This window comes from Callorhinchus milii, unplaced genomic scaffold (genome assembly GCF_018977255.1).
Source record: "Callorhinchus milii isolate IMCB2004 unplaced genomic scaffold, IMCB_Cmil_1.0 Scaffold5, whole genome shotgun sequence".
NCBI classification, from domain to species: Eukaryota; Metazoa; Chordata; class Chondrichthyes; order Chimaeriformes; family Callorhinchidae; genus Callorhinchus; species Callorhinchus milii.
In genome coordinates, this window is record NW_024704746.1 from 12,004,214 (window position 1) to 12,031,357 (window position 27,144).

Genomic DNA, 27,144 nt, shown 5'->3' on the forward strand with positions numbered 1-27,144 from the left:
AAACATTGCTCTAATATATTAATTTATTTCGCCAAACAGTTAGTAGAGTGTCTGATGGTTATTCATTAACAATTATTTTGGAATTGTGTTAAGACATTACTGTATAATCGGTACTCTGCTGTCCAACGTTACCTGCATCTCTTGTCTAAAGTGCTTGGTTAAGTACCAACATGTGTATTTGCACTCAGCAATAGCTCAGTATCACACTGCAACAAAGGATTTTAAACCTCTTCAAATGTGAATTAATTTACAGCAATAAAATATTTGACACTAATTTAAGATAAATCCTACCTTGGCACTTAGTATATCCATATACAGATTCCAACATATATGGTATACTAAGCTCCAGTACCCATAAAATACCCATAATACAGCTTACAAGATGCAACCGTATTTGCATTTGTAAAAACAAATACCAAACAAACAATTACATTTCAATTCATAGTCAAAGAGCTGTACACATTCGATAGTTTTCTTCGCTTCACTCTTTCTGAAAATATAGATCTTCAAAAAAATAAACTGGTTTGGTCAGACCTGTTTGCTCATCTTCCCTTACGGAGAGGGTTGGGGTGCACATGTGCGGTGTTCTGCTTGTTGCAGGACCGGGAAACAAAGCTTTGACCTGGCAGACGGTAAGTTTGGTAGCGGCAAGTGTGGTAGCGAGTTACAGATTGGTTAATACGACTAGCACATATACATTTAAGTGAATTTAATAGGAAATTGAATGGGCCTTGGGTGGATGTACGGCTTAGGCATCTCGGAGCACTAAACAGTGGCCGAGTCTGGGGGAAAAGTGACCTTAGACAAGGTCTTAAGGCATGATCTGAAAATGAGGAAGGAGTGAGCAAAGTGGTGGGGTTGAGGGAGGTCCTCAGGTCCTGGAAACTTTGTGAATCATTGTGTTGTATAGTAAGAAAGAAGGAATGACAAGAAACTAAAGGAGACAACAAAATCTGTTTTTTTCCTAATTTTACAAAATTGTTGTGTCTATGCAAATTGTGATCTAAAGTAATAACAATTCCAAGTGTGATATAAAACAGTGATGAAAATCCGGCAGATCTTTATTCGTGTTTCAGCATAATCTAGTTTGCCATAGAGACTCGAAGGATATTGCTTGTAATAAAGATTATTCATAGGCAAATATTATATCCTTTTAAACACAACAATTTAGGAACACATGGAAAATAGTCTAATAACTCATACATATTGATATTCTTACTAATAAAACTTTCCAATTTTTCTGAAACCTGTCCAGTTTAATAATAAATGATTGTTGTATTCTCTGTTGTGACAGTAATAGCAATAAATGTAGATATTTAGCATGTAAAATGTACGCCTCTGAATAGCTTGGAAAGAACATTACATTAAATTTAACACTTGGATTATTATTTATAAGATAAATCTCTGAACTCTTTATTAAAACCATAGAAAATAATCACTTCTAAATGTTACATTGTTGTATGTAAAGAAGCACACCCAAGCAATAAGGAGAGATGGTTTTCCAGCTGTTTATATAATATCTGGAAACAGCACTGTATTTGGACAGCAGTTTTCAATTGCTGAGACAGGTGTAAAATGTCAGATAAAAGGGTTTCCAGTACTTTTGATGAACCAACCATGAAGGCCATTAACTGTCAGGCAAATTCAATTAAACGCTTGCATTTCTAATTACTCTACACAGATGTTGCCCATAGGTTGAGTCGGTAATGTTTCTTCATCCATAACCATCAGTACTTTCTGTTTATCTGTTCAGCATAATAAAATAATCTTCAGCACCTCCCAGAAAAAAGACATTTTAATGGTAGTCACTACAAGTTCTCCACTAGCAGACAAGTAAACAAGGAGGAAATAGTATCATTAATATATCCTTATGTTTTCCTGTAGAACACGTAGGTACTATTTTTGCTTAATTGTGTCTCTAAAAGAGAGAAAATTGATATTGCTTTCTGAATTGCTTCTGATTTATTAACATGTGAGTGCTTTACTTAATGAAAAGTAACAGACCATTATTTATGGCTAAACGCCTAGTTTACTTTTTATTCACCTGTTTATGAGTTAAAAACACTTAGCAAATATCTAGTGTATAATTATTTCACTTAAATGAGTGTTGGGGGCTGTAATTATCAACTCAATCATGAAAGAAAGTTAGAATATTATTATATTATTTTTATAAAAAAGTTAGTTTCAATTTTAAAAAACAGATATGCTTGTGGTAAAACAGGCATTACCAATGATAATTGTGAATACACAGATGCTTTCCATAAACTGGAAATTATGATTACGTTATTACGTGTGCAAATCTGTATCATTTAGGGATAACATTACAGCTATTAAGCATAATTTAAAGCAAACGTGTGTTCAAGAACTTAAAATTCCTAAGTCAGTATATGTATCAGCCTGGCTCAATTGGTAGTCAAACAGTTGTTTCTATCCTATTGTTTTTTTCTTGGTTTCCCTAGTATTCTTTCAAAGGTATTTGGTAAATCAAGTGATCACCCAGTCATTTTCTATCAACGTCACTCTGGAGCCATCCGCTTAGAGATGCACCAGTCCAACCCAATTCAAGATCAGTAGAATTTGGGGAAAAGCATTTTCAGGATCCTTCCCCAGAGTGACATAGCTACGTTTTCAGCAGAAGGTGGGGTATGCAATGGGTACATACCGAAATATATCAACATGCTACTTCAAAAACGTATACATTTTCTCGTGAAGGATACGTTTGTTCGCTTTCAACCACACAGTCACTACACTTTACTGACATTTCAATAGCGTCACGATAATGGGAATGCAAACATTTTAATATTAAAAAGGAGCTCTCATTAGTACAGCACATGTTACTTAGCACAGTTTTCAGTTCCCAATGATCGTTCAGTCCATAGCATTCATGTTCAATAAATTGCTAATTCTCAAGACATTTGAAGATAGATTTCAAAGTTAACACATAAATTGAGCAGTACTTATTGACACCATCAGATTTCAGGTTGTATAAAGGTACAGTCCAAAACATCTTAATCTTAGTTTGCTGCATTTTGGATTGGAAATGACATGACCATAATTCAGCTATTTGTAACTTAATGACAAAAATGGTGAAAATGTGTTAAAAATAACTTGTTAATGCAATATCAATCTTTGAAAGAGGCAATGGTTATAAGAAATTCAGGCGAGTGAACCATTTGTTTTCTATCTTACTTATCTCTGTAAATGTTTACCATCAAGTTTACAATCATATAGCAACAAGCATCTTTTTTCAAAAGTGCTGAAACAAAATTACTTACCAAGTAAATATGAGACATAGCAATGTGGATATAAGAATAAGAACTTGGTTGAACATTGCAGATTGGGTTCGCTGGATAGCTCTGTGAAGATCATTCTGAACAAATGCAAATGTAATATCTTTGAAACATTATAGAGTTCAAAACAAAAAATAAGCAAAAAAAAACATATCTTGGCTTCTTTTCTATTTACATAGGGTACTTTTTTGGACTTTGCTCCTGTTCTCCTGGAAATGTTTACTCAAATGGGTATATGAATTTCATGGGTACTGACTGCCCTCCAGTATCTCACCCTTGGGGCTGTACTGCACATATGAGGAGGCAGTGAGTGTCAGCAGGTTATCTGATTATGTGGCAGCTGAAGCTGATCCTGCTCTGCACTGATGTCCACACATGCACTTTTTGAAGGATGCCCGAAGAGCTTTAAAAGATAAGGTTGAGAAGTGAATTGAATTCTAAATCGAAAATGGACCCAAATTAATTCAGCTTGGAATAAGTCATAGTACTTGAATTCTACCCAATTTGGACAATTAAGATTCAACTGATTTCTTCTTTTCTCTGAACCTTGTTAAATTTGTACACACTTCAACAAAGCTTCATCGTGGATCATGCAGGTTGGGTTGAGATAAGCAACAAAAGTCATTTCCCATCTTGTCTTGATGAGTATTATTAAAGGTAACAGAAACTGTTCAACAACACAAATCCCCTGAAAGCTTCTTGTGGTGACTAAATACTGATCGAAAAAACAATCAAACTGCAATTGAAATGGTATAAAGTATTATTTTACAGTTTTTTAGACTTACAATCATATTTTCCAGGGCATGCTTGGCTAGCCAACAGTTCAGAAACACTGGAATGAATAGGTTCCTTAACGGAGACCAAAATATCTGAAAGCAGAAATAGTTTGGCTGAATGTAATATTTCAAAGAGCTTCAAACAAAATGCAAAATCAAAAGTTTGCCATAGTATGCTGCTATAAGGTGAGACCAATTCTGAGCCATGTCTTCATCTTGTTGCTGCAGGCAAGGGTCTACTGGAAGTGAAGTTAAGAATAAATGGTCTTACTGCAAAATGTTCTAGCAATTGTACACAGATGCCTTTGCCACTTTAATAAACCAAAGCAGAAACTGAAAGCGCGTTCAAAGAGATTAGTCTTAGGTTTGAAGCTGGTTGGGGTGGGGGGGTTGCATCAGGGACAGGTTGGAGAAATTCAGTGATGAAATTCCAGAGAGAAAGGGATGAAATACAAAGAATGTATTTTTGTTAAATTGAACTGTGATACATACCCAATACATTTTACTCTGGATCAGACAAGTATTCTAAATGAAATTGTATTTGTATCTGAAATGTATCCTCTTTTTGCTATGAATATTCTCCATTTTATAATGAAAGTTTCAAAACTTTAGCAGGCGATACTTGTGAGTCTAACTGAAAGATAAAGATAAATGTTGCACAAATAAAGTGGGTGTAAAAAAAGAAGTCTTCACTCAGTTTGACATGACTCTAACAACTCGTATGTGGCAGACACACAATTTTAGACTCTCGTTGGTTTAAAAAACACAAAATGTTACTAAAATAACTGTGTGCTATTTTGGGGATGTGGCTTCAGTGAAAGAGGCTATAACAATCAGTGCAAAATGGCCTGAACCAGCTGGACCACCCACTGAATCTCTGCTACCACAAGTAGACTTACTGTGATGATAAAGGGCACAGTGTTGATCATTTCTAGGATGAAGGGTATTCGTAGGATTTGTTCCCAGATGTTCCCCTTTCAGAAGGAAAGATCATAAGTAGAAGGTCAGTGACATCAATGACTTCAAGAAAAAATATGAATTTTTAAAAATTATCCAAGTGTGCCCCAATTTGACATATTAAAGTGCATTTTGACAAAAGGTAACTTTTATTTTACATTTTAGAGAAAAATAATCTAAACTATTCGTTTCACCTGTGACAAATTTATGTTTGAATGTAATCCATGTTACATTTCTGTTCATGTTTATTCAAAGTCAAAGTAATTAAAACTGAGTGCAATTCTACTTTGATGTCCCTGTCTGCACATAACATATAATTGACTAATGGAATTCATAGAGTGGCCCGATTTATTAGATTTTCTTCTGTACAAAGGATTAAGATAATTGTGTGACAAGCGCTTTGAGACACTACCCTACTTGGAGGGTGCTATATAAGTGCAAGTTGTTGCTGTTGACATGCTGAAATTCAATTTAGTTTTAATTTGTTATCATAGCAGTTCCTGTCATGCCTGTGCAATGCATCTCTCAAGCCATATTGCTTTATTACAAACCTTATCATTAATCTATTTGACAAATGCATGACATTGCAATTAGATTATAATTTTATATAGATGTGTTGGTGCAGATCATTTTTCGCTGACCTCTAAAACAAGACGATACGGATTACATCTCTTCCTCCCGCCCCCTCCCCCACATTTCTGAAAGGTTTTTATTCTTGGTTCAAACTTTTAAAACATTTTCTCGTACATAAGTGACGTAGGTATGGTTCCCTGCTTTGAAGACAGTGAACAGTTTTCCCAAAGGGCAGATAGAATAACATTTAGTGCTTTTTATTCTGGTCATGAATCTGCTGCTAATTTTTTCCTTCTCAACAGTTTCCAAATTTATTAAAGCATTCTAAATTTCATTGAGCTGGTCTCACAGCACAGAGAGAAAATACAAGATCCAATTCTTACGATGGAGGTGTTGTTTTAAATAACATGTGCATAGTGTCCCACTGGGGGTAGGATTCCAATTTGTAATCACAGTTGCGATGACTCAGGAAGAACAGTGTTTCGATAACAATGCTGGTTTGTATCAGGCTCCGAATATGCGGTATCACTGACTAACCTCTCATTAAGCTACTAACCATATTTGAGGATTAAAAAAAAGTTACAACATTTTCTGAATCTTCCTGACCTATTTGCCACATTGCCTTCAGCAAGATCGAGGCCCTCTGGATTGGCTCCCGCCAGCGCTTCCCCACCTTGGGCGCTGGCAGCATCAACGTCCATGGCTGCACACTCAACCTCACTAAGCCAGTCAGGAACCTGGGTGACTTGTTTGACCCTGAACTGTCCTTTCTCCCCCACGTCCGCGCCATGACCGGCACTGCCTACCACCACCTCCGCAACATTGCCAGACTCCGCCACTTCCTCACCCCTCAGACTGTCGAGACCCTCATCCATCCACTTGTCACATAAAGGCTCGATTATGGAAATTCCCTCCTCATTGGCCTTCCCAACTCTTCCCTTTGCAAGCTGTAGATCATCCAATACTCTGAAGCTTGTGTACTCTCTCGCACCAAGCTCCGTAACCCCATCACTCCCAACCTCGCCCAACTCCACTGGCTTCCTATCCCCCAGAGGATCGAATTCAAAATCCTCGTCCTCACTTTCAAGGCCATCCATGGCCTTGCCCCCTCTTACCTCTCTGACCTGCTGACTCCCTACCAACCCGTCTGCTCCCTCCATTCAGCAGGCTCCGTCCGGGATGCTTCATGTCTCGCACCCGACCCGACCTGCCATTGGTGGCCGGACTTTCAGCCTCTCTGCCCCCACACTCTGGAACTCCATCCCACAGCCCCTTCACCTCGCTTCCTCCCTTACCTCCTTCAAGGCCGGTCTCAAGACCCTCCTTTGATCATGCCTTCAGTCGCCCTCTCACCTCTCTGCCTTCCCTCACCCCTATACCACCCCTCCCCCATGCTCGTGTCCTCACCCCTGACTGTCCAGCGCCTTGGGACAACCTCCCAATGTGAAAGGTGTTTTATAAATGTAATTTTGTTGTTGTTGTCGTTGCCTGGACATGATTTCTCCACGCAGTGAGTGGATTGCTCTAGAGTAAAAGCTGTTCTGCTTCGTTGAGTAAATATAACAAATTTGACCTTTTGCGCTTAGAAATTAATCTAATAAAAATCCTTGCATTTGATATAGCTCCTTATCACATCGTTGAAACGTCTCAAGGTGCTTCACAGAATATACTGTAAAGTATAGTGACTGTGTATTTTGTGGGCAAACCGGTGCAGCCAATTGCACACAGCAATGTCCCACAAACAGTCATGGATTGAGAGAAAATACTATTATTATTTTTGGAGGGATTATTACCCCCGGAAAGCGATCTGCCATTTGACTGACAACCGGGTTCCTACTTACTGCTAGGTAAATAGAGGCGCATGGAAAAAGGAAACTTGCTTCCTTTTGCCGCACCCGGGAACTGAACTTGGGTCTTCTCTAGTGCCATTTTAAATTATAAATGACCTGAAGTTATAAATATAGAAGGCTGTGGATATGTGTGTGTGCTGCTGAAAGTTCATGCGTTCACGCAGTAAAGCGATAATACTAGTAACACATCTGCAAAAGCAGTTTTGCAAATTTGGGTTTTTGTCTGTGCAAACTGCATATTTTCTTATGCTAGAGCACATAGGAAATAATCCTGCATATCCAGTACAGTATTAGATGCCTATTATGTTAAAACTGTCGTGCCAAAGAAACACATTTACAATTTATGGGTTTTACTGGTTCATTCGTTGAAAAAAAATAATTTTTCATTTTATAATCTCGCCAGAAAAAAGTAAAGCCCAGCAAGCATTTTTTCCTTGTACTATCCATAAGTGCCTTTTTAAAATCATTATCGAACTCTTCTTCAATCTAACTGACGAAGGTTTATTCAGGAAGAGCAATTGTTTTTTGAACCTTATACATCAGAGCCGAAGAGGATTTACACTGTGTATGATCAATCCACCCACGCAAAACGACCTCAATGAACTGCATCATCTGAGTGGTAAAATGGAAACAGTGGGTGTATCCATCAGTACAGAAGCAAAACTGGAAAAGACTGTGTTATCATACGCCCATTCATTTTATGATTCTCCTGACCTTTATTTCGTGACCAGCATAGTAAAACTAATTTGATAGCTACACCCGAATGTGCAGAGGGTTGCCCGGCAACAATTTAAAATGGAAAAAGCTCACCTTAAGGCTGAGATAAGTCAGCAACATTGTTTCAGAGAAACTTATCAAGGCCACAGTAACCTGAAATGATACAAATTCACGCAAAGGGTTATCTTATACTGTTATGTTATGTTAATGTTATTTAAGCCGGGGAAATTACCAATAATTCAACATGGTTTCAGAGTGGATTTTAGCACATTACGGCCTGAGCTAATAGAAAACTGCGACTGCACTTTTTCCACGGAATCCGCTACGAACGCCCTCCAGCGCTACATACGCCCTCCAGCGCTACAAACCTGTAACCACAGTGTGCTATGCCCCGGGCCTCTGCCTGCTGTTTGCTCGACGCTGCAACCGTGGGCAGAGTGGCTCCAGTCGTGCATGAGCAACACTGGGAGTATTGGGATCGCAGTAAGGGCACGAGCGGGAAATTGGCTGCACCCGGGCCTAAACTGTAACAAATTCTTGTTGTTTCACAAAATGTGTCTCTTAATAGCACCAATCAAGCCTATTATTTTTTGAGAACATGTAAAAAATTGCGAGGGAATCCAATAGGACTGCTATTATGTTTGCTAACTTTCTACCCGCCTTTTCTGCTGAAGGCACTGACTCTTGCTGGGGTTACTGTCACATGGGCATTGCCTCCCAACTATATCCAAGTGACCATTCATCATACTTGAACCAGGACAGTAAGTCCCATTCAACAATGGAGAGAGAGCCTTACAGTCGAATGCAAAAAAAAGTGGTTTAATCCATCAAGTCCATTCTGCCTTGTTTCATTTTTTCATATTTTTTCATGATAATTACAATAGTTTGATTAACTTGAACAGTTCTTACCTGTAAGCCCCATAAGGGAAGACTTCTATCTACCCAAATTATAGGAGACCTGGTGATATATTAAAATGATTAAAATGAGTTAGTTTGCACTTAAGTATAGTACTGAAAAAATACAGACCTTAGAGAAAATATATCTGTCTTTACGAGGATTACTATTTAGATGCACTGCTCTACAACAGTTTGCGGGAAGTACACGATGAGTATTTGCAATTCATATATTTGGATGAATTTCTGAAATCTTAAGCTTGGGACCATCTTTCATCAGTGACAGAGGATCTTTGTGATGTAGCAACTTCTTATATTTTACGTAGGAGTCAGAAGTCTGCTTTAATTATCTGAATGTTACACTGCACGGTAGTTTTTAAACTCCAACTTTAACTCTGTATTTTAATTAAATGTCCTGCTTAGAATAAAGACCTTCTTTTCAACTTACCACCCATTTCTTTCTCTGGGATCATCAAGTAATACACGAATAATATACAACAAGCAACTCAGTAGCTTGAGTGAAAAGTTGAATAGACGTATCCTTAGACCTGAAATGATTTAAAGGATGTTGATTATTGATCAATTAGTTAATTGGAATCTGCATTAATTGCAGTCTACAAGTAGACATTAACCTCACAGTTGCATTTTAATATGGTCGGTGGTTATCTGACACATGTGGAAACCCCATACCATGCTTAAGAGACTCTAAACCAAACTGCAGTGCAGCCCCGTTTTAACACACTTCACTGTAGCACAAATCCACTTATAACACAGTTGTACTGTGGATCACATTTCCCATGTATGAATACATCTGTCCTGCACATTGGCCAGCTTTACGCAAAAAAAAGGCAGTCTTTTTGATCACTTCCTACTTTGCTGCGGAGATGATAGAAAACAATACTGAGCCGTCAAGAGTGTCAGGAGAATTCAAGGGTGTTGAATTTAAAGGCACACTCAAAGATAAATTATTAAGGGGGGAGAGAAGGCACAAGGCAAAAGGATTTTTGGGAGAGCTACAGAAGTCAGGGGCTTGACCATTGTTGGTGGGATAAAGAATATGAAGAATGAGCAGTAGATCAGTCAGAACAATGAAAAGCAAGAGTAGGGGGAGATGGTATAGGTAGTTAAGGAGGCACATATAGAGAGTAGGAGTGACAGCAAATAATGAAAGTTCTTCCCTTGAACTGTGGTTTCAGTTGATAAATGCCAATGATTCTTATGATGTATGTCTTGTAGCTTATGAACCCCCTAATTACACGATTAAAAAAGGGAAAACTGCTGAGTTTACCTACAAAATACAGGGTCACTACACTGCAGTAATATGGGGTGATGTATTTTGAGACATCTTTCTGATGTGAAAAGTGCTACTGTATATCAAATGTAAGGATTTTTATTATTATTGTCATCATCATTAATTTCAGTAAAATCTAATCGAGTCCAGTACCAGGACAAAGTGGTGTATTCGTTTCCACCGTGAGGGATTGGGAAGAAAATTCAGAGGGAAAACTAACTAAGGCTGCCCACATCTCCCTCATTGTGCCATGGATTGAGTTAAATTATCAGATGTCTTTGGCTGTACTTTCATGCAGAGGCAAAATTGTAAGAATCAGAAAACTAAAGTGGAGAAATAATATTTGGACAGAATATTTTAGTGGATATTTTGTTTTAAAATTACAATAAAAAATGTATGCAAATCCAAGCTGTTTATAACATAATAAACAATGTCCACCTTTTGTTCAAAAACAGCATTCCAAACAAGACAATTAGTTCCATTAAGAATAATTTGTTTTCAACTTGAAAGAAGTTTAGACTTCAAATGATATTTTAAAAGTTCCTTCCCAAGACTGCATCCATGTCTCTGATATACTGAATTTCAACACTTCTGAAAATCTACAAAAAGAAAAATATTTTGTTCATTGGAAGGTTTTCTTTTTAAGTGAATTGTGGAACGCTTACCCTCCTTTATTGAGCAAGAATCTCAGTGTTGCGGCAAATTTTCAGACTTCAGTAACAAAGAAATCATACTTACTTGACCGTTGATTTTTGATGAAAAACAGCTTCATTCGTTCCTTGAAAGTATTTTCATTCACGTAAAATTCAACTTGCACCCTATGGACAATTAATACAAAGTAACATTGGTAAATCTTAAACCAATTAAGACATTTCTATTTACAATCACAGAGAAGTCAAGTCAAGTCAAGCCTCTTGTGGTGGGAAGAATATTGCTGCAAAATCAGAGCATTTTATCATTGGCACCTTGTAATTATCACTATACTCTAGGAATTTCCAGCTAGCGTAAAAGCTTCAGATGAAACCACTTTGGGAAAATAAGCAGGAACATAGTTGTGGTGGAATCATATAGAATGAATGATAAATACTGAGCCTAAAGTCATTTGTTGTTTCTGGTGACCATCCATTGAAATTTATTGTTTGAACTGGTCCACTAACGGTGGAGTAAATTGCAAATTAAATTGTAAAATGTTTGTTGTGAAATAAGTTTTTTGTCAATATGTGCATACATTGAACCAATGTAATATACTATTTAAAGCCACCATTTTGACTACAAACTAACCAAATGAGCATTGGAGTTTTGGTTCTGATGAATTCACTGAAAACCAGATTTTTTTGAACTTCATCAAAGGACAAGTTTACGACAGACACCAGCAAGTCTCCCTTCACTTGGCTCATAATAACAGTTGGAATAGGTTGTCAGGAAAGATGATGGCTTCCGTGACATTGAACTAAATTAGGAAGCAGCTTGATATCTAATGGGAAGACAAAGAGAGATAGTTTACAAAAAAGATGAAACAATTGGGCTGAAAGACTTCATCCCAATCTCTCTTGTGAAATATCCTTCAGTTGATAGCTATTATTTATTTATAGAAAGATCCCCACAGCTACCTGGTGCTGGCTTTAATCATTCCAAGAGGCTCCTATGATTATTTACTTTTGCACATGTTCAGCAATACTCCAATTCTCAAATGAGTTGTTTGCACCAAAGCCTGACCCAGAGGTTATAGGATGTTTTGTGAGAGGAAAAAGGAACTCAAATGCTAAGGAGCATAACATTCATTTATCTAGTTCCCCTATCTTCTCTGCAGCATGCTACAATTGATGTAGAGTGAGAGAGGAATAGCACAGGAGCTGGACCTAGCTGGAATAAATGCTTTACTTTTGGGGCTCAAAATAGGATTATGCTGTTGTGCTGAAGGATTATAGGATTATGCTGTTGTGCTGTATATGCTCCAAATCATGCACTGTCCAAAACGGGCAATAATATTAAATTAATCAGAGAGCAAGCATCAGTTACAAATTAATATCTGAATGCTCATACGTCCACAATAAGACATGGTTTTTATATTTCCTTTTCTATTTTAACTTTACTTTGCCTGTCAACACAAATACATTGACGTATTATTTTGGTGCTCTATAACCTTATTATGCAAGGCAGCTAACCATGACACCTGTCACTACACTTATCCTGTGAAACACTTTGAAATGTCCTCCCAGCCTGAACTGTAAGGATTATTGCAATTTATGACACAGCATTACATTATTTCAAATGTCAAATTTCAATTTAGGATAAGATTGCCTGATTATGCAACGTATAAATTGTCTCACTTTGTTTTATTGATGGACCATTACATGAAAAGGGTTCTTAACAAAATAGAACGACAGAGCACACAATTGAATTCTGCAGCTGAAAAATATAAATATCGACGTGAAGAGCAATATGCAATTGATGTTATTTTATACCAGTGGAAAACATAGTCTCCTACAAGTTTACAAAAGGTACTTAAATTAAGCAGTGAATGATTCAATTTATATGCAGCAAGGTGAACAAGAAACAGACTTAGGATGCCTGAAAGGGATTTACTTATTTATTGAAGTCAGTTATTTTTTTCTTATCCATTCAGATTGTATTTACTTTCTTTCCACGACAGAACAACACTCTTGCTCAGTTATTCTGTATCTATTGCATAATATAAAGCTGAAGCAAAGCTTTATATTGCATATCTATTGCATAATGTAAAGCTTTGCTTCAGCTTTATATTATGCAATAAAGAGTATCACTTTTTATTGATACTCACTACTTACAACTAACTAAAATATTTCAGCAGCAGCTTTCAAATCTGAATAAGTTACGTAATACAACATCCAATTTAAGTTTCCCTCCTAGTCTATCCATTACCATTCACATTACAGAGAGGGCCATTATATGAACAAATGGACACAGATATTCTGATAGCAAGTACTTTCAAGAACCCATGATGAAAACAATCTTTGCCAGCAATTTCAATTTAAAAAAAAACTCAGCCCTGGCATTTAAATAAGCTGTACATACAGAACATAATAATAATAATAATAATAATAATAATAATAATAATAATCCTTGCATTTGATATAGTGCTTTTCAGGTCTTCGACACGTCTCAAAGTGCTTCACAGAATATACTGTAAAGTGAATTGACTATATATTTGTGGGTGAAATGCAGCAGCCAATTGCACACAGCAGTGTCCCACAAACAGTCCTGGATTGAAATGAACAATTTTATTTTTTTCTTTATTATCACTATATAGCCACTAAAGGATCTTACCTTTGGCAGCATTTTATGGACTCTTTGTGGACTCATTATTTATTCAAAAATAAAGTTTTAATCACATTACTCCTGCATAATTGAACAATAACAGACTGTTTAACACAATATAAATATAAATGAATGCATGTCAACTCTGGTAAATACTACATAATTATTCATGATTGAGTTATTATAATATATAAACAGAATCCAAGCATAGCAAGCCAGCAATGTTACTGTTGAATCTTGATCATTAGCCATACAATTGCATCATGTAATATTAAATAATTTTGAACTAGTTGTAGTGCTAATAGCAATCTCATATATTGTAATATTGAATTGTAAATTCATAAACTTGCAACATGCTCCACGGCATTAGTAATGACAGACCAGCCAGCCTGGCATGTTGGCAGAAATAAGAAGGGCAGGCAAGTCCCTGGGAGCAGGCTCCTGTTACCCTGCAAGCTAAAGCCCTTACATGTAGGGTGGTTTAGATGGACAAGCAATGGAAAGGTTCCCAGACGACTCTCAATGGTAAACTCCAGCAGTACCTCAATGCACAATTCAAGGTCCTTAAGTCATTGATGGAGTCCTGAAGCTCAGTGGTTAGAGCACTCTCCGCACAAGCGAGAGACCTGGGTTCGATTCCCAGTAGGTCGAAACCTTGGGCAAGTTTCCTTACTTCACACACCTGATAATAATCCCTCAAGAAAAAAATAATAATAATAATTTGGTCACTCAATCCACGACTGTTTGTGGGACACTGCTGTGCGCATTTGTCAGTTTCGGGATTGCCAAGCGCCTCCTTTACAAAATTTATGATCCTCCAGGCACACTCGATGTGGGTTTCACTGTGAGTGCCCAGGAACAGGCCGTACAGCACCGAGTGCCGTGACAGCGGTTCCCCAGGAACAAGCCGCGAGAGACAATCCATTCCATCTTTTTCCAAACCGCTTTGTGAAACAACACTCCAGGAAGAGGTGATCCACGGTCTCCTGGTCTCTGCAACCGGCCCGAAGGTAATATGCTGACTAGCCCAGACCTCGACCATGCATGAAGCCCTTGAGCGGGATGGCCCCTTATATTATTATTAGTAGTAGTACAGAAGCCACATGCCACCACATATAAGTGAATCTGCAGCATAACAAGGGGAAGGATGGGGGTGATGTTCCATCAGTCATGTTTTAACTGTGCTCGCTGGTAAAAGTGTTCTGTAAATATAAACAGAGTGATTTAAACAGCAAGAGAGCAGAAACCCAATTAGTACTGAAGCAGTTTAAAAGCAGCTCCATACCGTAAATCAGGTTTAAGAGATATTTTGAGACGTCAGTTACCATGTTACATTAGGTCAGGTTGTGTTGGTAACATTCATTATCTGGTACCAGCCACCTGTCTTTCCAACAAACAAAACACAAAGCAGAGATGTGTGCAATGCTGATGACTTCGCATACAAAGGTCAGGTTGCAAATGCACACATCCATTATGTAATGGCGTACATTCTCCTCCACCAGGCACAGAAAAACAATCCAGATTCCAATTCACATGAACAAAAAAACAAGTACTGTACTCTAAAGCCATCAGGCGGTGCATAGGAAATGCAAATTGCATATTTTATCAGTGGATTCACGACAATTCACTTTTGTATTCCTAATTTTCTGTTACATCTAATTTTCTTGTTATAACGATGTGTGATAATTTTGTTGAATCACTAAAATTCAAATGCCAAAAAACTTTAAAAATGTGCTTATATTCTCCTGAAATAATTATATAATACCAGATTTCTGAAACTAGTAATACCATAAATAAGACAATTTGCTTCCAAAATGGATCACCAACTGAGTGAATGATTCTAAGGTTACAGTCTTGCAATATACATTATTTGGTGCAACAGATTTTTCAAACAGTCAGCAACACATTACGAATAGGAAGAAAATCAAAACTTTTCTTAAAAGTCATAAAAAAGAATTGGGTGCACACTGCGTCAGCAGACTGCCCTTTAGTTTCTTGAACATGAATCCAAGTCAGACTGATCTGTGACATTGCTTCATATTGAGCGTGATGTGACTGCCAAGCTAATTCCAGATGTATTTGCTAGCAGAGGAAAGAGACGAATGCAACTAACTTCCTTCATTAGATTAGTCTGTTTCTTTGTGGGCTTGAGAGTATTTCCTCCTTTTATGCTGATATTTATAACTGACTAGTGTATCACAAACAGTCATGGATTGAGTGACCACATTTCTTTTTGAGGGATTATTATCCCTGGAATGCGATCCGCCAATCGACTAACAACCGGGTTCCTATTTACTGCTAGTTAAACAGAGGCGTGTGGAGGAAGGAAACTAGCCATTCACTTTTTCTAATAAGAATGCATAGAACAAGAGGAGCACAAAGCCCACCATACCCTTCCTCTACTTAGTTAATGCCTCATCATATTCTTCGCCCAACCCATTCTGATCTCCTGGATCAAGACTCCTCAAAAGACTCCCTGAATTCCAAAGTCAATCAGGTAAAATATTTTCCTGTTCCCACATTTCTGCTATTTATACCTTGTATCCTTCCCACCACTCTCTCTCTCTCTTTGTAACTTGGTTACTATAAAACGGAACATTTTATTTTAAGTACAAGAGATGTACTACAACACAGAATACAATCAACCATTTAATGAACTGTGATTTTTTTTCTGCTTGCCTCCCTCCATTATTTTGAATTAGTGCATAATCTTCTAAAGCTGCTTTAATTCTAATTTTCCTTCTATAGTTTTAGCTACAGGGACAATTACAGGAATTGTAAGATTTGTACTTATAAATAGAAAAATAAAGATAATTAAATGAAATCAATGATTGAATACCTTTGAGGAACAGAAAACATTTTATCCTCCTTGACGTTTTACCTGCAGTTACTCACCTCCCTCAGGAAATTAAATGGGTTGGATAGAGTCAACAATAAAGAAAACTACACATCATTGTTGAAAGGAATTGGCTCAAAGGGCCACTTCTCATTCTTACTTTTGTGTGTTCTCAGATAATATAACAAGATAATATCACATCTGCACATAATATATACAGATGTCTTCTACCCAGCTATCTCTAGCAAACAGTTGTTTTAATTAAAATTTTATTTTGACTTCAACCTTTTAACAAAATAATAAATTGGAAAGCGCACAAACATATCAATTGAAGAAACTAGACACTATACTCCTTACAAGTGATAATCACTTATTTTTAGTTTTAAAACCAAACCCGTTTTGATTTAATTTGCGAAAATGGGTTTGCAATCCGTGTCATTGTGTGTGTGTGTATAATATATATATGTACACACATAATGAGATGTATGTTTGTGGGTTCAAATAAATGAAATTTAAATAAAAAACTATTCGCTAGAGACAGCCAGGTAGAGGACATCTGTAGGACTCCCTGTGATATTATCTGAAAACACACAAAAGAATTATATATATATATATATATACACACACACATATAAATACATATAATAGATATGATAAATCCTTGTACATAGCAACCCTAACATTAACATTGCTTACAAAATACACAGTCAATTCACTTTACAGTATATTCTGTGACGCACTTTGAGACATCTCGAAGACATAAGATCACAAAACAGCATGCAGCAAATGAACAATTTATCCAGAGGATTGTTTATCAGAACACTGGGATAAACTCCCTTCTCATAAGAACATAAAAATTTGCTAGGCGAAAGAAGACTGAGGTCCATCTAGTTCGCTTTCCACCATCCTGGCCGTTGCTTGACATGTGGCCCAAACTATATCCTGTATCCCGAGATATTAGTTTCTAGCAGAAATATATCTTATTTGTTTTTGAAGCAAATGACATTTTCTGCTACCTCTGTCTCCCTAGGGAGCATGTTCCATAAGTTTACTACTCACTCACTGAAGTAGTGTTTTCGCAGATTTGTTCAGAATTTACCCCCTTTCAATCGCAGGCCGTGCCCTCTGGTTTTACAGTTCAGTACAAGATAAAAGAGCTTATCATGGTCTGCATTGTCTATTCCCTTCAGAATCTTAAAGACCGCAATCGTATCGCCCCTCAACCTTCTCTGCTCCAGTGTGAACATGCCCAGTTTATCTAAATACTCCTTGTAGTCCATTCCTTCCATCCCCTCAATTATTTTGGTTGCCCTCCTCTGTATTCTCTCAATTGTTGCAATATCCTTTTATATTGCGGTGACCAGAACTGTACACAGTATTCCAAGTGCGGTCGCATCAGTGATTTATAAAGTGACAGGATTACCCCACTATTTCGGCTCAATATTGCCCTTTTTATACAACATCTGGTTTGCCTTATTCAGTGCTACTGAATAGTGAATCTTTTCGAGTAGTGTCCTTGGATCTATCATGTCCACTTGAACAGATAAGATTGGACCTCAATTTAATGCGTTATCCGAAAGACAGCATGTTTGACAATGCAGAATTTCTCCTGACAATATTAACTATTGATTATCATATTTAAAACATGTTTCACCTTAATAATCCGCAAAACAATTCTGATTCTCCTTACGATGAGGAAGAAAAAGTTGAATCTGATGTACATTGCAGGTTTTGGACATAATTGGTATTTCCCTTCAGCACCAGAATCAAAATACAGGTTTGCTTTCAAATGACTGCATGCTTTGTCTTTCCAATATTTATTCTCTCGCATACACAATGTATGTGGAAACATGAGGTTTCTTGAAGTTTAATTACTGTACATGTTTAACAGGATTCAGCCATATAATGGTTTGATCCTGCTTCATAACAGCTACCAACCTAATCCAAAGCACATAAGAGCAGCAGCTTGCATAAATTGTCTGTCGTTGTTTGGTGTCTGGAGGATTCCTTTCTGAGAGTTCTTTGCTTTTGCAAGTGAATACATTTGACAAAACTAGTAAACAAGAGATGAGCTACTGTTCGGGCATGCTCAATACTAATTTGTTACGGTATTTCTTAATTAATTTATGTATTCTTACCAGCATAATAATTAGATTGCAATTGTTTACAGCTGTCTGAAGAAATTATTGAATTAAAAAAAATATATTGTTTCATAATATGACAGGTATCATGGGGTGAAATTCCTCTTGCCACTAAGTGCAATGATTTGGATGCCGTGCAATTATAATCCAACTGATCTATAAATAACAAAAATAATCCTTGCATTTGATATAGCAGCTTATCACGTCTTTGAGACGTCACCAAGTGCTTCACAGAATATACTGTAAAGTGAATTGATTATATATTTTGTGGGCAAAACGCACAATTGCGCACAGCAGCGACTCACAAACAGTCGTGGATCTAGCTTAGTTATCCTGTGAGAGGTTTCTTTGGTGGGGTGGGGGGGCAGGTCTGGGTCTCCCAGATGTTTGATATTACATTAGTGTCTTGAATAGGGTCTTTATTATCTACCTGAACTGGCAGATGGAATGTCGGTATAACAGTTCATCTATGACTGAATAACTCAAACGTAAAATTGCAGCGGTCCACTGGTACCACGCTGGTGTTAGACTAGCCTATAAACTCAAAGTCTGACGTGGAGATTAAAATTGCAACCTCCTGTTTTAAAGCAAACTGAGCCAAGTTGACAGATTCAGTTCAGTACTGAAGAAGGGTCGAGAGGACTACATACCTGCTAATACTATTTAATATTGGTAAATTGCAAGCAGCAAATGACTGTTGTCTCAAATACTTTATCCTTTATTTTACTTACTTGATTTTATCTTTATTCTTTTTGTACACACTTGTGCCTATCATTCTTCAGATCTGCCTTTTCTCATACTCAACCTAAATTTCCCCCACAAAACACAAAGTCAATCCACTTTACAGTATATCCCGTGAAGTGTTTTGAGATGGCTTGAAGATGTGATAAGGCGCTGTATCAAAGGCAAGGATTATTATTATTAAATCTTTCTCGTCACTCCCCTAACTTCTTGCGGCTCTCCATTCTCCCAGTGTACAACAATTCCCCCAGCATGAACAAAGGAAGCCATAATTGCAATAATTACACTGCCAACTGTACTCATTGTTATCAACCTTGAAAACCACACCAGCAATTTGAAACCAGAACCTTGCGATCCCAATTCTGACAAACTGCGCCACTCGGTTTTTTAATGTACGCTCTAGTAGAGCAGTTGATTATTTTTGTTTAAAAAAGCAAGTCATGGTTAAGGTAGAGTAGCCTTTTGCTATTCCTCTTGAACCAGATTATTTCTTAACTATACCTGTTTCCTTTGTGAATCAGGCATCCTGAAAGTTCTGCATCTACCCTGTTTACAACTGGCCAACAATTTCCCAGATAAAATTAGCAATTCAGGCCAACGCTATTTATGGGATATTACGCTGTGCAAATTGGCTGCTGTGTTTTTCTACAAAATACATGGTCACTACACTTTACACTTCAAATGCCAGGATTATTATCATTATCATTTCAATTTTATCTGCAAAGCAAATGCATTCTGCACTCTTTCATTATGCTTACAGTAAATTATTCCAATTTATTTTGATTTGAAAAAATAAAACTATTGTGTATAGTACATTTTTGGGTTAGTTTTGCTGTTAGTTTTACTTGATTCATTCAAAGTTAACTATACTAATAAAGGGAGATTTGTTAAATTCAAGTCTTAGTCTCAGTCAAAATGATGGTCAACATTGCAGATCACTTCGTTTTCCTAAAATAGGAAATAACAAATAATTTGTGACAGCTGGGAAGGTTTTTTTTCTCTCTCTGCCATGTTGTTGACAACAATATAAATAGGTGAACGATCCTTTACATGTGTTGCAATTCTATTTTTATAAATTGCTAAACTAGGATGTTCTGTTAATTGTGAAACTGCAGCACTGGATTTCCAATTAAGACAATCAATTTGGAATTGCAGTCTCAGCTGTTGGGCTCAGTCAGACTTCTTTAAAGAGTATGATTGTTCATATTTGCTGAGGCAAGAGTAAAATAAGTTGAGGAGAGGATTTCTTGCTAAAGCACAGTACTTTGGGTGGAGCCTAAAAGTGTTCAGTGGGCATTTGTTATTGTTATATTTGTTATATAAATATATATTTGTTATATTTGTTATATATTGTTACTCTTCAAACTGAGGAGGAGGAAAACTAGGATTGAATGAATTAGTTTGATTTCAAATCGTTAACTTTTTTTTTAATCAAAAAGACAGCAGAGAAATGTTGAAGCCTGGTTTGGTCTGTGTAGGTAAAATAAGAACAATAATAATCCTTCTATTTGGTATATTGCCTTTAACAACAGGAGTGCATTTCAAAGCATGTCATAGGATATATTGTAAGGTGGCGTGATTACATTATTTGTAGGTGAATGCAAGAGCCCATTTGCCAAATATTAATACAATGCTCCACAGTATATCCTGTAAAGTGCTAAAAGGAGCTATATCAAATTGCAAGTATTAGTTTTGTTAGTCTCACCAGTTACAGGACAATGAGAAGGTAATCGGATATTTACAACACCAAAATACTGTATGTGCAATTTCCTTCAATAAATCAAGCAAATGAGTCTCTTATCTTCTTGGATAATTTTTCAACGTAGCTTAGAATCTACTTTCATTAGATATGTTTTTTCTCCTAAAATCATTCAATAAAGTATATTTTACACATTAAAATTTAAACAATGGTTAAAATTGAAACTTTGCTTGATAATTCTTTATTTCAGCTATTCTACTGCTGAAATATTTGGCACAGAATAGCTAACAAGCCAATTACACATGTAGGACTGTTTGGATCATAAACTATGGTCATAATCCTAATTCAATAAGATCACAACCATCCTGTTGTATCATAATTAGGTTCTACTGCCCAATGAAATTAAAACCAGTAACAACATGGCATATTGTGAGGATTAGGGCCAGAAAGAAAAATAAGTTAGATTTGTTTTCTCCAACTGAGAGCCTATTAGAACGAGTAATGTATTACTACAAAAGTTGTCATAGCATTTGAAATGCAAACTGGACAAATCTGAAGAAACATAATATTAAAGGTTAGAGCAAAGGATTCCAGTGGCAGCAGATGGGGGGGCTGCTTATTAATTACTGTTATTATTGTGCTAATTTCAAAACACTTTAGGCAGGAAATGGACTACTGAAAAAATATACCATGTCTGCAGGTATGTTTCATGACATTTACTATGCTCACATTTCTGCAAAGTAGCAAGATATTGATGAATTTTAAATTCCAAAAATGCTCAAGAGATCACTTGAAAATAATTAATCATAATTATTATGACATAGAAGTTGTAACGAACTTAGGGTTACAGCAGTTGTTTGTTGGTTATTTTTGGTCTTCTGTAGCATTGCTGGAACTACAGGACAAACCCTTTGTAACACACTATGCAAGAAAATAAACCCTTCAAAAATGTAAAAAACAAAGAAAATGTTTTGGTCACTCAATCAGCAACTGTTTGTGGAACACTGCGGTGTACACTGCTACGTTTTACCCATAAAACATAGTCAATTCACTTTGCAGTATATTCTGTGACGTGTTTTGAGGAGTCTCAAAGACATGATAAGGCATTATATCAAATGCAAGGATTATTATTATTATTAACTAGCATTTCTTGAAACTGTGGGTCCAAAGTGCATCCACATTAAAAATGAATCGGTGCTCTAGCAAGGCAATTAATAACAGAACTTCCCCGTATTTTATTTATAGGATGAGCTTTTCCTGCTGTCCTGTTGATTGCTAGTTCCTAACATTTTACGAAGTTGCTCTTGGTCTCTCTCCCAACTTGAACCTCTCCCACTTTTCATCAGTTTCTTTCCAGCTTGCTCCTTTGTTTAGCTTTCCCTGGCACCCTTCTTTGTAGCAGAATTTACAGTCAGAGAGACACTTAAACATGAATGAACGTTAAATCATTGAAATTGATATGACATAAGGAAGAGCAAGACATAATAAAATTAATGCGCCAGATGTCAAGAAAGCTTATTTTAAGGTAATGAGGATCAAACAGGAGAGATTTTATTAAATCACACAACAATTACAAGTAGAAAGCTTCTATTATTGGAACCTGAACCTAAACAAGGGTCTAACCAAGAAGATATCAACAGTAATTGCTACTATAACTTGGATAAATACTGGAGAGGACAGAATTGGAAAATATTCATTCTGGTACTGCTTCCGTTTCTGACTATTTTCATAAATAAATTTTCATCTGACATCAATTTGATTGCACAAGATACAGTAAACTGGAGTAGAGTGATAATTTGATCTGTTCAGTATGGACAATCTGACAAATACATTTCTTGCAATATGGATCAAGCAAACGCTGTGTAAAGTACTAAGGAAACATACTAAACAATTATACCATTTCCAAACACTGGAGAATCATGGCTCAGTACTTTCTGCTCTGTGTTCTCTTTAGCTGACTTCACTTTGCTCATAGCTATTTGTTACTTCAGCACTGTTATTAGAGTAGTTCAGAATGCTACTAATCCTTTATTTGATTCAGCACCTTATAATAACATCAAGACGCCTAAAAGCGCTTCACAAGTTTTAATGTGTATTTGTTCGCAAACGTGACAGCCCATTTGCGCACATCAACATCCCTTCCACAGCCATGAAGTAAATTATCAATTTTAGTTGTACAAAATCCACAAAATGCATGGAAGTTACAAGCATCTATTGTTGTACACATTTTTTTAAAGTTATGTCTTTTTCCATCATTCCTACCTACGTAAATCATTGCTAGTTCAAATTATCATGAGAATTCTAGATATTCTGAAAAAAAATTGTCTGACAAATTTGATTATGATTCAGAGCCAGCACCGTTTTTACTTTCAAACAACCCTCTAACAATTTATACTGGTTTGTCTGAAAGATGGCTCAAACCCTTATCTAAAGTTCAGGCTACCTTTTTACTTTAAAGAAATAGCGTACATATTTACTGACGCAGATGCCAAAAAGTACCCAAGTGAAAACTAAAAAGTTAATAACTATCGGTTTCTGTGATTAAAGGGTAGGAGTCGTTTTTCTCTTTTCCCATGAGACAAAATATACCAAATGGAAACCTCTGTTCCTCTACAGGAAATTAAATTTGTTGTAAAATTGGAAAAGACAGGAAGCTGCTGCCTTATTAAAAATATATATGATTGGGCCAAACTCTGACAAAGCTGAGGTAGGGAAGCACAGTACTTCTCAAGTTAACTTGAGAATTTCCAAACCATTGCCAAACCAAACTCACAACACAAAAAAAAGCAAGCAACAGTGGTCGGTATTATTCTTCTGGTTCGGTAAAACAATATGACTTTTATATCATTCAATGCCACATATTAATTAACAGTGGCCAATTCATTCCATTTTCAGAAGTCCTAGAATGGAGGCTGAGGAACAACAAATCACACTACTGTTCTGACATTGGTCCCATTTGCTATGGGCATTGGAGAGCAAAGAATGATCCAGGATGGTTAAAGGGACTTTCTAGTGCTATTAGAGGACTATCATGTGACCACTCCTGATTGGTATCAGGGATCTCTGCTGGAAAATGCCTACATTTGGATGGAGAAAGAACAGTATCTCCCTCGGTTGTAATTTTCCTGCACGTCTAGGCTTTTGCATGATGAATGGACCCTTGATATGGATCATTTTTTAGCACAAACATCCGTTATGGCTTTGTAATGAGGGAATATTCTTAATGTTAGCTTCAGATTGATGAAGGATAATTGCTCCTCAAAGGCCACAAATTTTGACAGGGAGTTGGAAATAGTGCAACATTTCTGCATAACTGCCTATTGAGATAGTAATGAGCTTTGACAATAACAAACCTAACAGTAAACGAAAATGGCAAATCCTTTTAGAAGTTCGATATAGTAAATGATTTGGATAAGTAACTGATTTAATTGGTTTTAGAATTTAAATATCATTGCAAATTTCAAAGCCTTGGCTCATTAACAGTGCTTATGTTCTGAGATTAGAAATAAAATAGCTATTTGAATCCTGACAATGGAAAGATAATAGTTCAATCAAAACATTGTTTCTAGAAAACGATTTTCTGGTTCAAATGTAATAATTATCAATGAAAGTCATTTATGAGAATTAACATTTTTCTGTAAGCAAAGATCAACAAAAGTAAGTTGTTAAATTATAAACCTCTAAGCGTGTTCATCAAATTTGAGAAAGAGAATATTTAATTATAATGAAATATTTGAAAAAAACTTCATAACTAGAATCAAAATGGGTCGCAATAAACATTTTTCATTGCTGGATTGGTTTACCATTAAATTTGCTAAACATTTATTCCAGGATCCCTCAGTATTGTAAGAGACAGATGAACGCCCAATATCTCAAGAAAACAAAGCAAGACATTATGCATTCAGACTTAGAAAACATAATATAATTAAGAACATCAACAAGTCATAAAATCTTTGCATCTTAATGCAAATTCGATTTCAAGATACCAACGTTGGTTTGAAATCCCTTCGTGCCCTGGTACCTCCTTACCTTTCCGACCTACTTACTCCTCAACCCACTACCCACTGCTTCTGCTTGAGTGGCTCCAACCTCCTGCATACCCTCCGTTCCACCATCGGTGGCCGCAATTTAAACCACTGTGCCCCAAAACTCAGAAACATTCTTCCTCTATCCCTCCGCCTTTACTTGCCCACCATCAAATCATGTGAGAAGACCTTTGTCTTTGACCGTGCCTACAGTCACCTCCCTTCTCAGCAAGGTGCTCCGCCACTGAGAAGCGCCCTGGGATGCTACCCTGCGTGAGAGACAAATTGCCCGCTCCGTTCACGATAAAAATACAACGTCATTGCATTTTATACTAAATCCTGTGAAGTGTTTTGAGGCTTCCTCCTGGTGTGAAAGGCATTATATCAAATGGAACAATTGCACAAGTAGAATGAAATATAAGTGCAAGGATCATTATTCTTATTATTTTTAATAAGTATTTAGCATCATGTGACTGGTACTGTAGTAACATCAATTTTTAAAAAAAGAAAACTTGGCAATTAAGTAGGGAATGAAAACTCTTCTTGGAGATAGTGACATTGGCATTAATGGTACTGGTCCTATATATTTTTGTCCAGTAAGGTTCACCTGAGGAACAAGTGGAATATTGGACAAAAAACTCACAGATTTGGAGCACAGAATGACTTGAATCTGGGGGTACTCAATGAACTGTTCAGACAAGGGATCATTTTTGCAATGTTGAAATTTAGATGCTAATTGTGCAAAAGTGCAAAGGTCTAGAAAGTGGAAGGAAAATTACTGTATTTAAATGCTGACAATCAAATCATAACAATAAGTGGGAGAAATAGTCTCCACACATTTATTTCCATGTTCAGTTTTAATAGTTAGTTATGCTACGTGCAACTATGAAGATGGTTGGGAGAATCAATAAAAGTAATATAAGCAAAAGTATTCTCTACCTTTTTAGGAAACAACTACTATATTGATAGCATCTATGTTAAAATTAGCTTCATAACAACTATCATTATGGATTAGAATGGCAACTTCAAAAGCGAGCTTTGTTTCTTTTTAAGTTTCAAAATGTTTGTTACAAGAAAATTTTGAAGAGATGGTTATTGTTTGATAGTAAAAAAAACAGCAGCAAGACGATGCATTAGGATGTGGAAAACAAAATTCAATTAACACATCAACGAATCATAAAACCTTTTATATCTTAATAGGTTTACAATTGGACTTTGTTGGAAAGCTAATTGTTAAATTAACCAGTTTTAAAATGCAGAAGAATAAATATAGAATGTCACATTAAATGTTTATCATGTTGCTTTTATCCTGTCCAGGCTTAACTATGTTAACTCCCGGCTCGCCGGACTTCCCAATTCCTCCCTCCACAAGCTGCAGACTATTCAGAACTCTGCAGCTCCCATACCAGGTGCTGCAAATCACCCCCTCTCCATTGGATCCCTATCTCCCAGAGAATCAGGGATCCTTGTTCTCACTTGTAAGCCTGGTCTTGTCTTACCCTACCTTCTAAAACCTTCCCAATCCACCCACTCCCTCCGCTCAGCAGGTGCTGTCCGCGCCTTGCCCATCCACCATCGGCAGTCAGGCCTTCAGTCTTCCTGCCCCCACCCTCTGGAACTCCATCCCAGTGTCCCTTTGCCTCGTCCATTCTGTTGTCTGCTTCAAGCTCCGGCTCAAGACTTTCCTCCTTGACCATGCCTTCGGTCATCTTCCTGTCCCCCACCCGCTTCAATCCCATCCGTGTCGAATCCAACCCCGCCATTCCCTCTCAGATCCAACCCCCACTACCCCCCGGGTACACAACCTCAACTGTCCTGCACCTTGGCACATGCTCCCAAATTGGAAGGCGCTATACAATTTTGTTCTTGTTTAGGATGGAAAATTAACCTAATGGGAAGAATACAGCCAACACTGTAAATGAACAGAGCGAACTACTTGTTTCTTCTCATGTACAATCAATAAGAAAGACAAGATAATCTGAATAAAACTGAAGCAGCAGAATGACTAAAACAAAATTATCATCTTCTTTTGGTAGTCCTAATACTGGGAGAATTGC

General features: G+C 36.9%; 1 protein-coding gene across 1 annotated transcript in view; it reads right to left on the reverse strand.

The window, feature by feature from the left end:
• Nucleotides 1-27,144, reverse strand: part of kcnt2 (potassium channel, subfamily T, member 2) — a 134,342-nt gene that overhangs the window by 91,187 nt on the left and 16,011 nt on the right. Inside the window, exons 2-8 of the mRNA XM_007895673.2 lie at nt 11,087-11,166; nt 9,506-9,605; nt 9,073-9,121; nt 8,257-8,316; nt 4,966-5,040; nt 4,076-4,159; nt 3,276-3,370 (exon numbers count right to left, since the gene is read on the reverse strand). Coding sequence (XP_007893864.1) covers nt 3,276-3,370; nt 4,076-4,159; nt 4,966-5,040; nt 8,257-8,316; nt 9,073-9,121; nt 9,506-9,605; nt 11,087-11,166 — 543 coding nt within the window. The remainder of the gene's footprint in view (nt 1-3,275; nt 3,371-4,075; nt 4,160-4,965; nt 5,041-8,256; nt 8,317-9,072; nt 9,122-9,505; nt 9,606-11,086; nt 11,167-27,144) is intronic.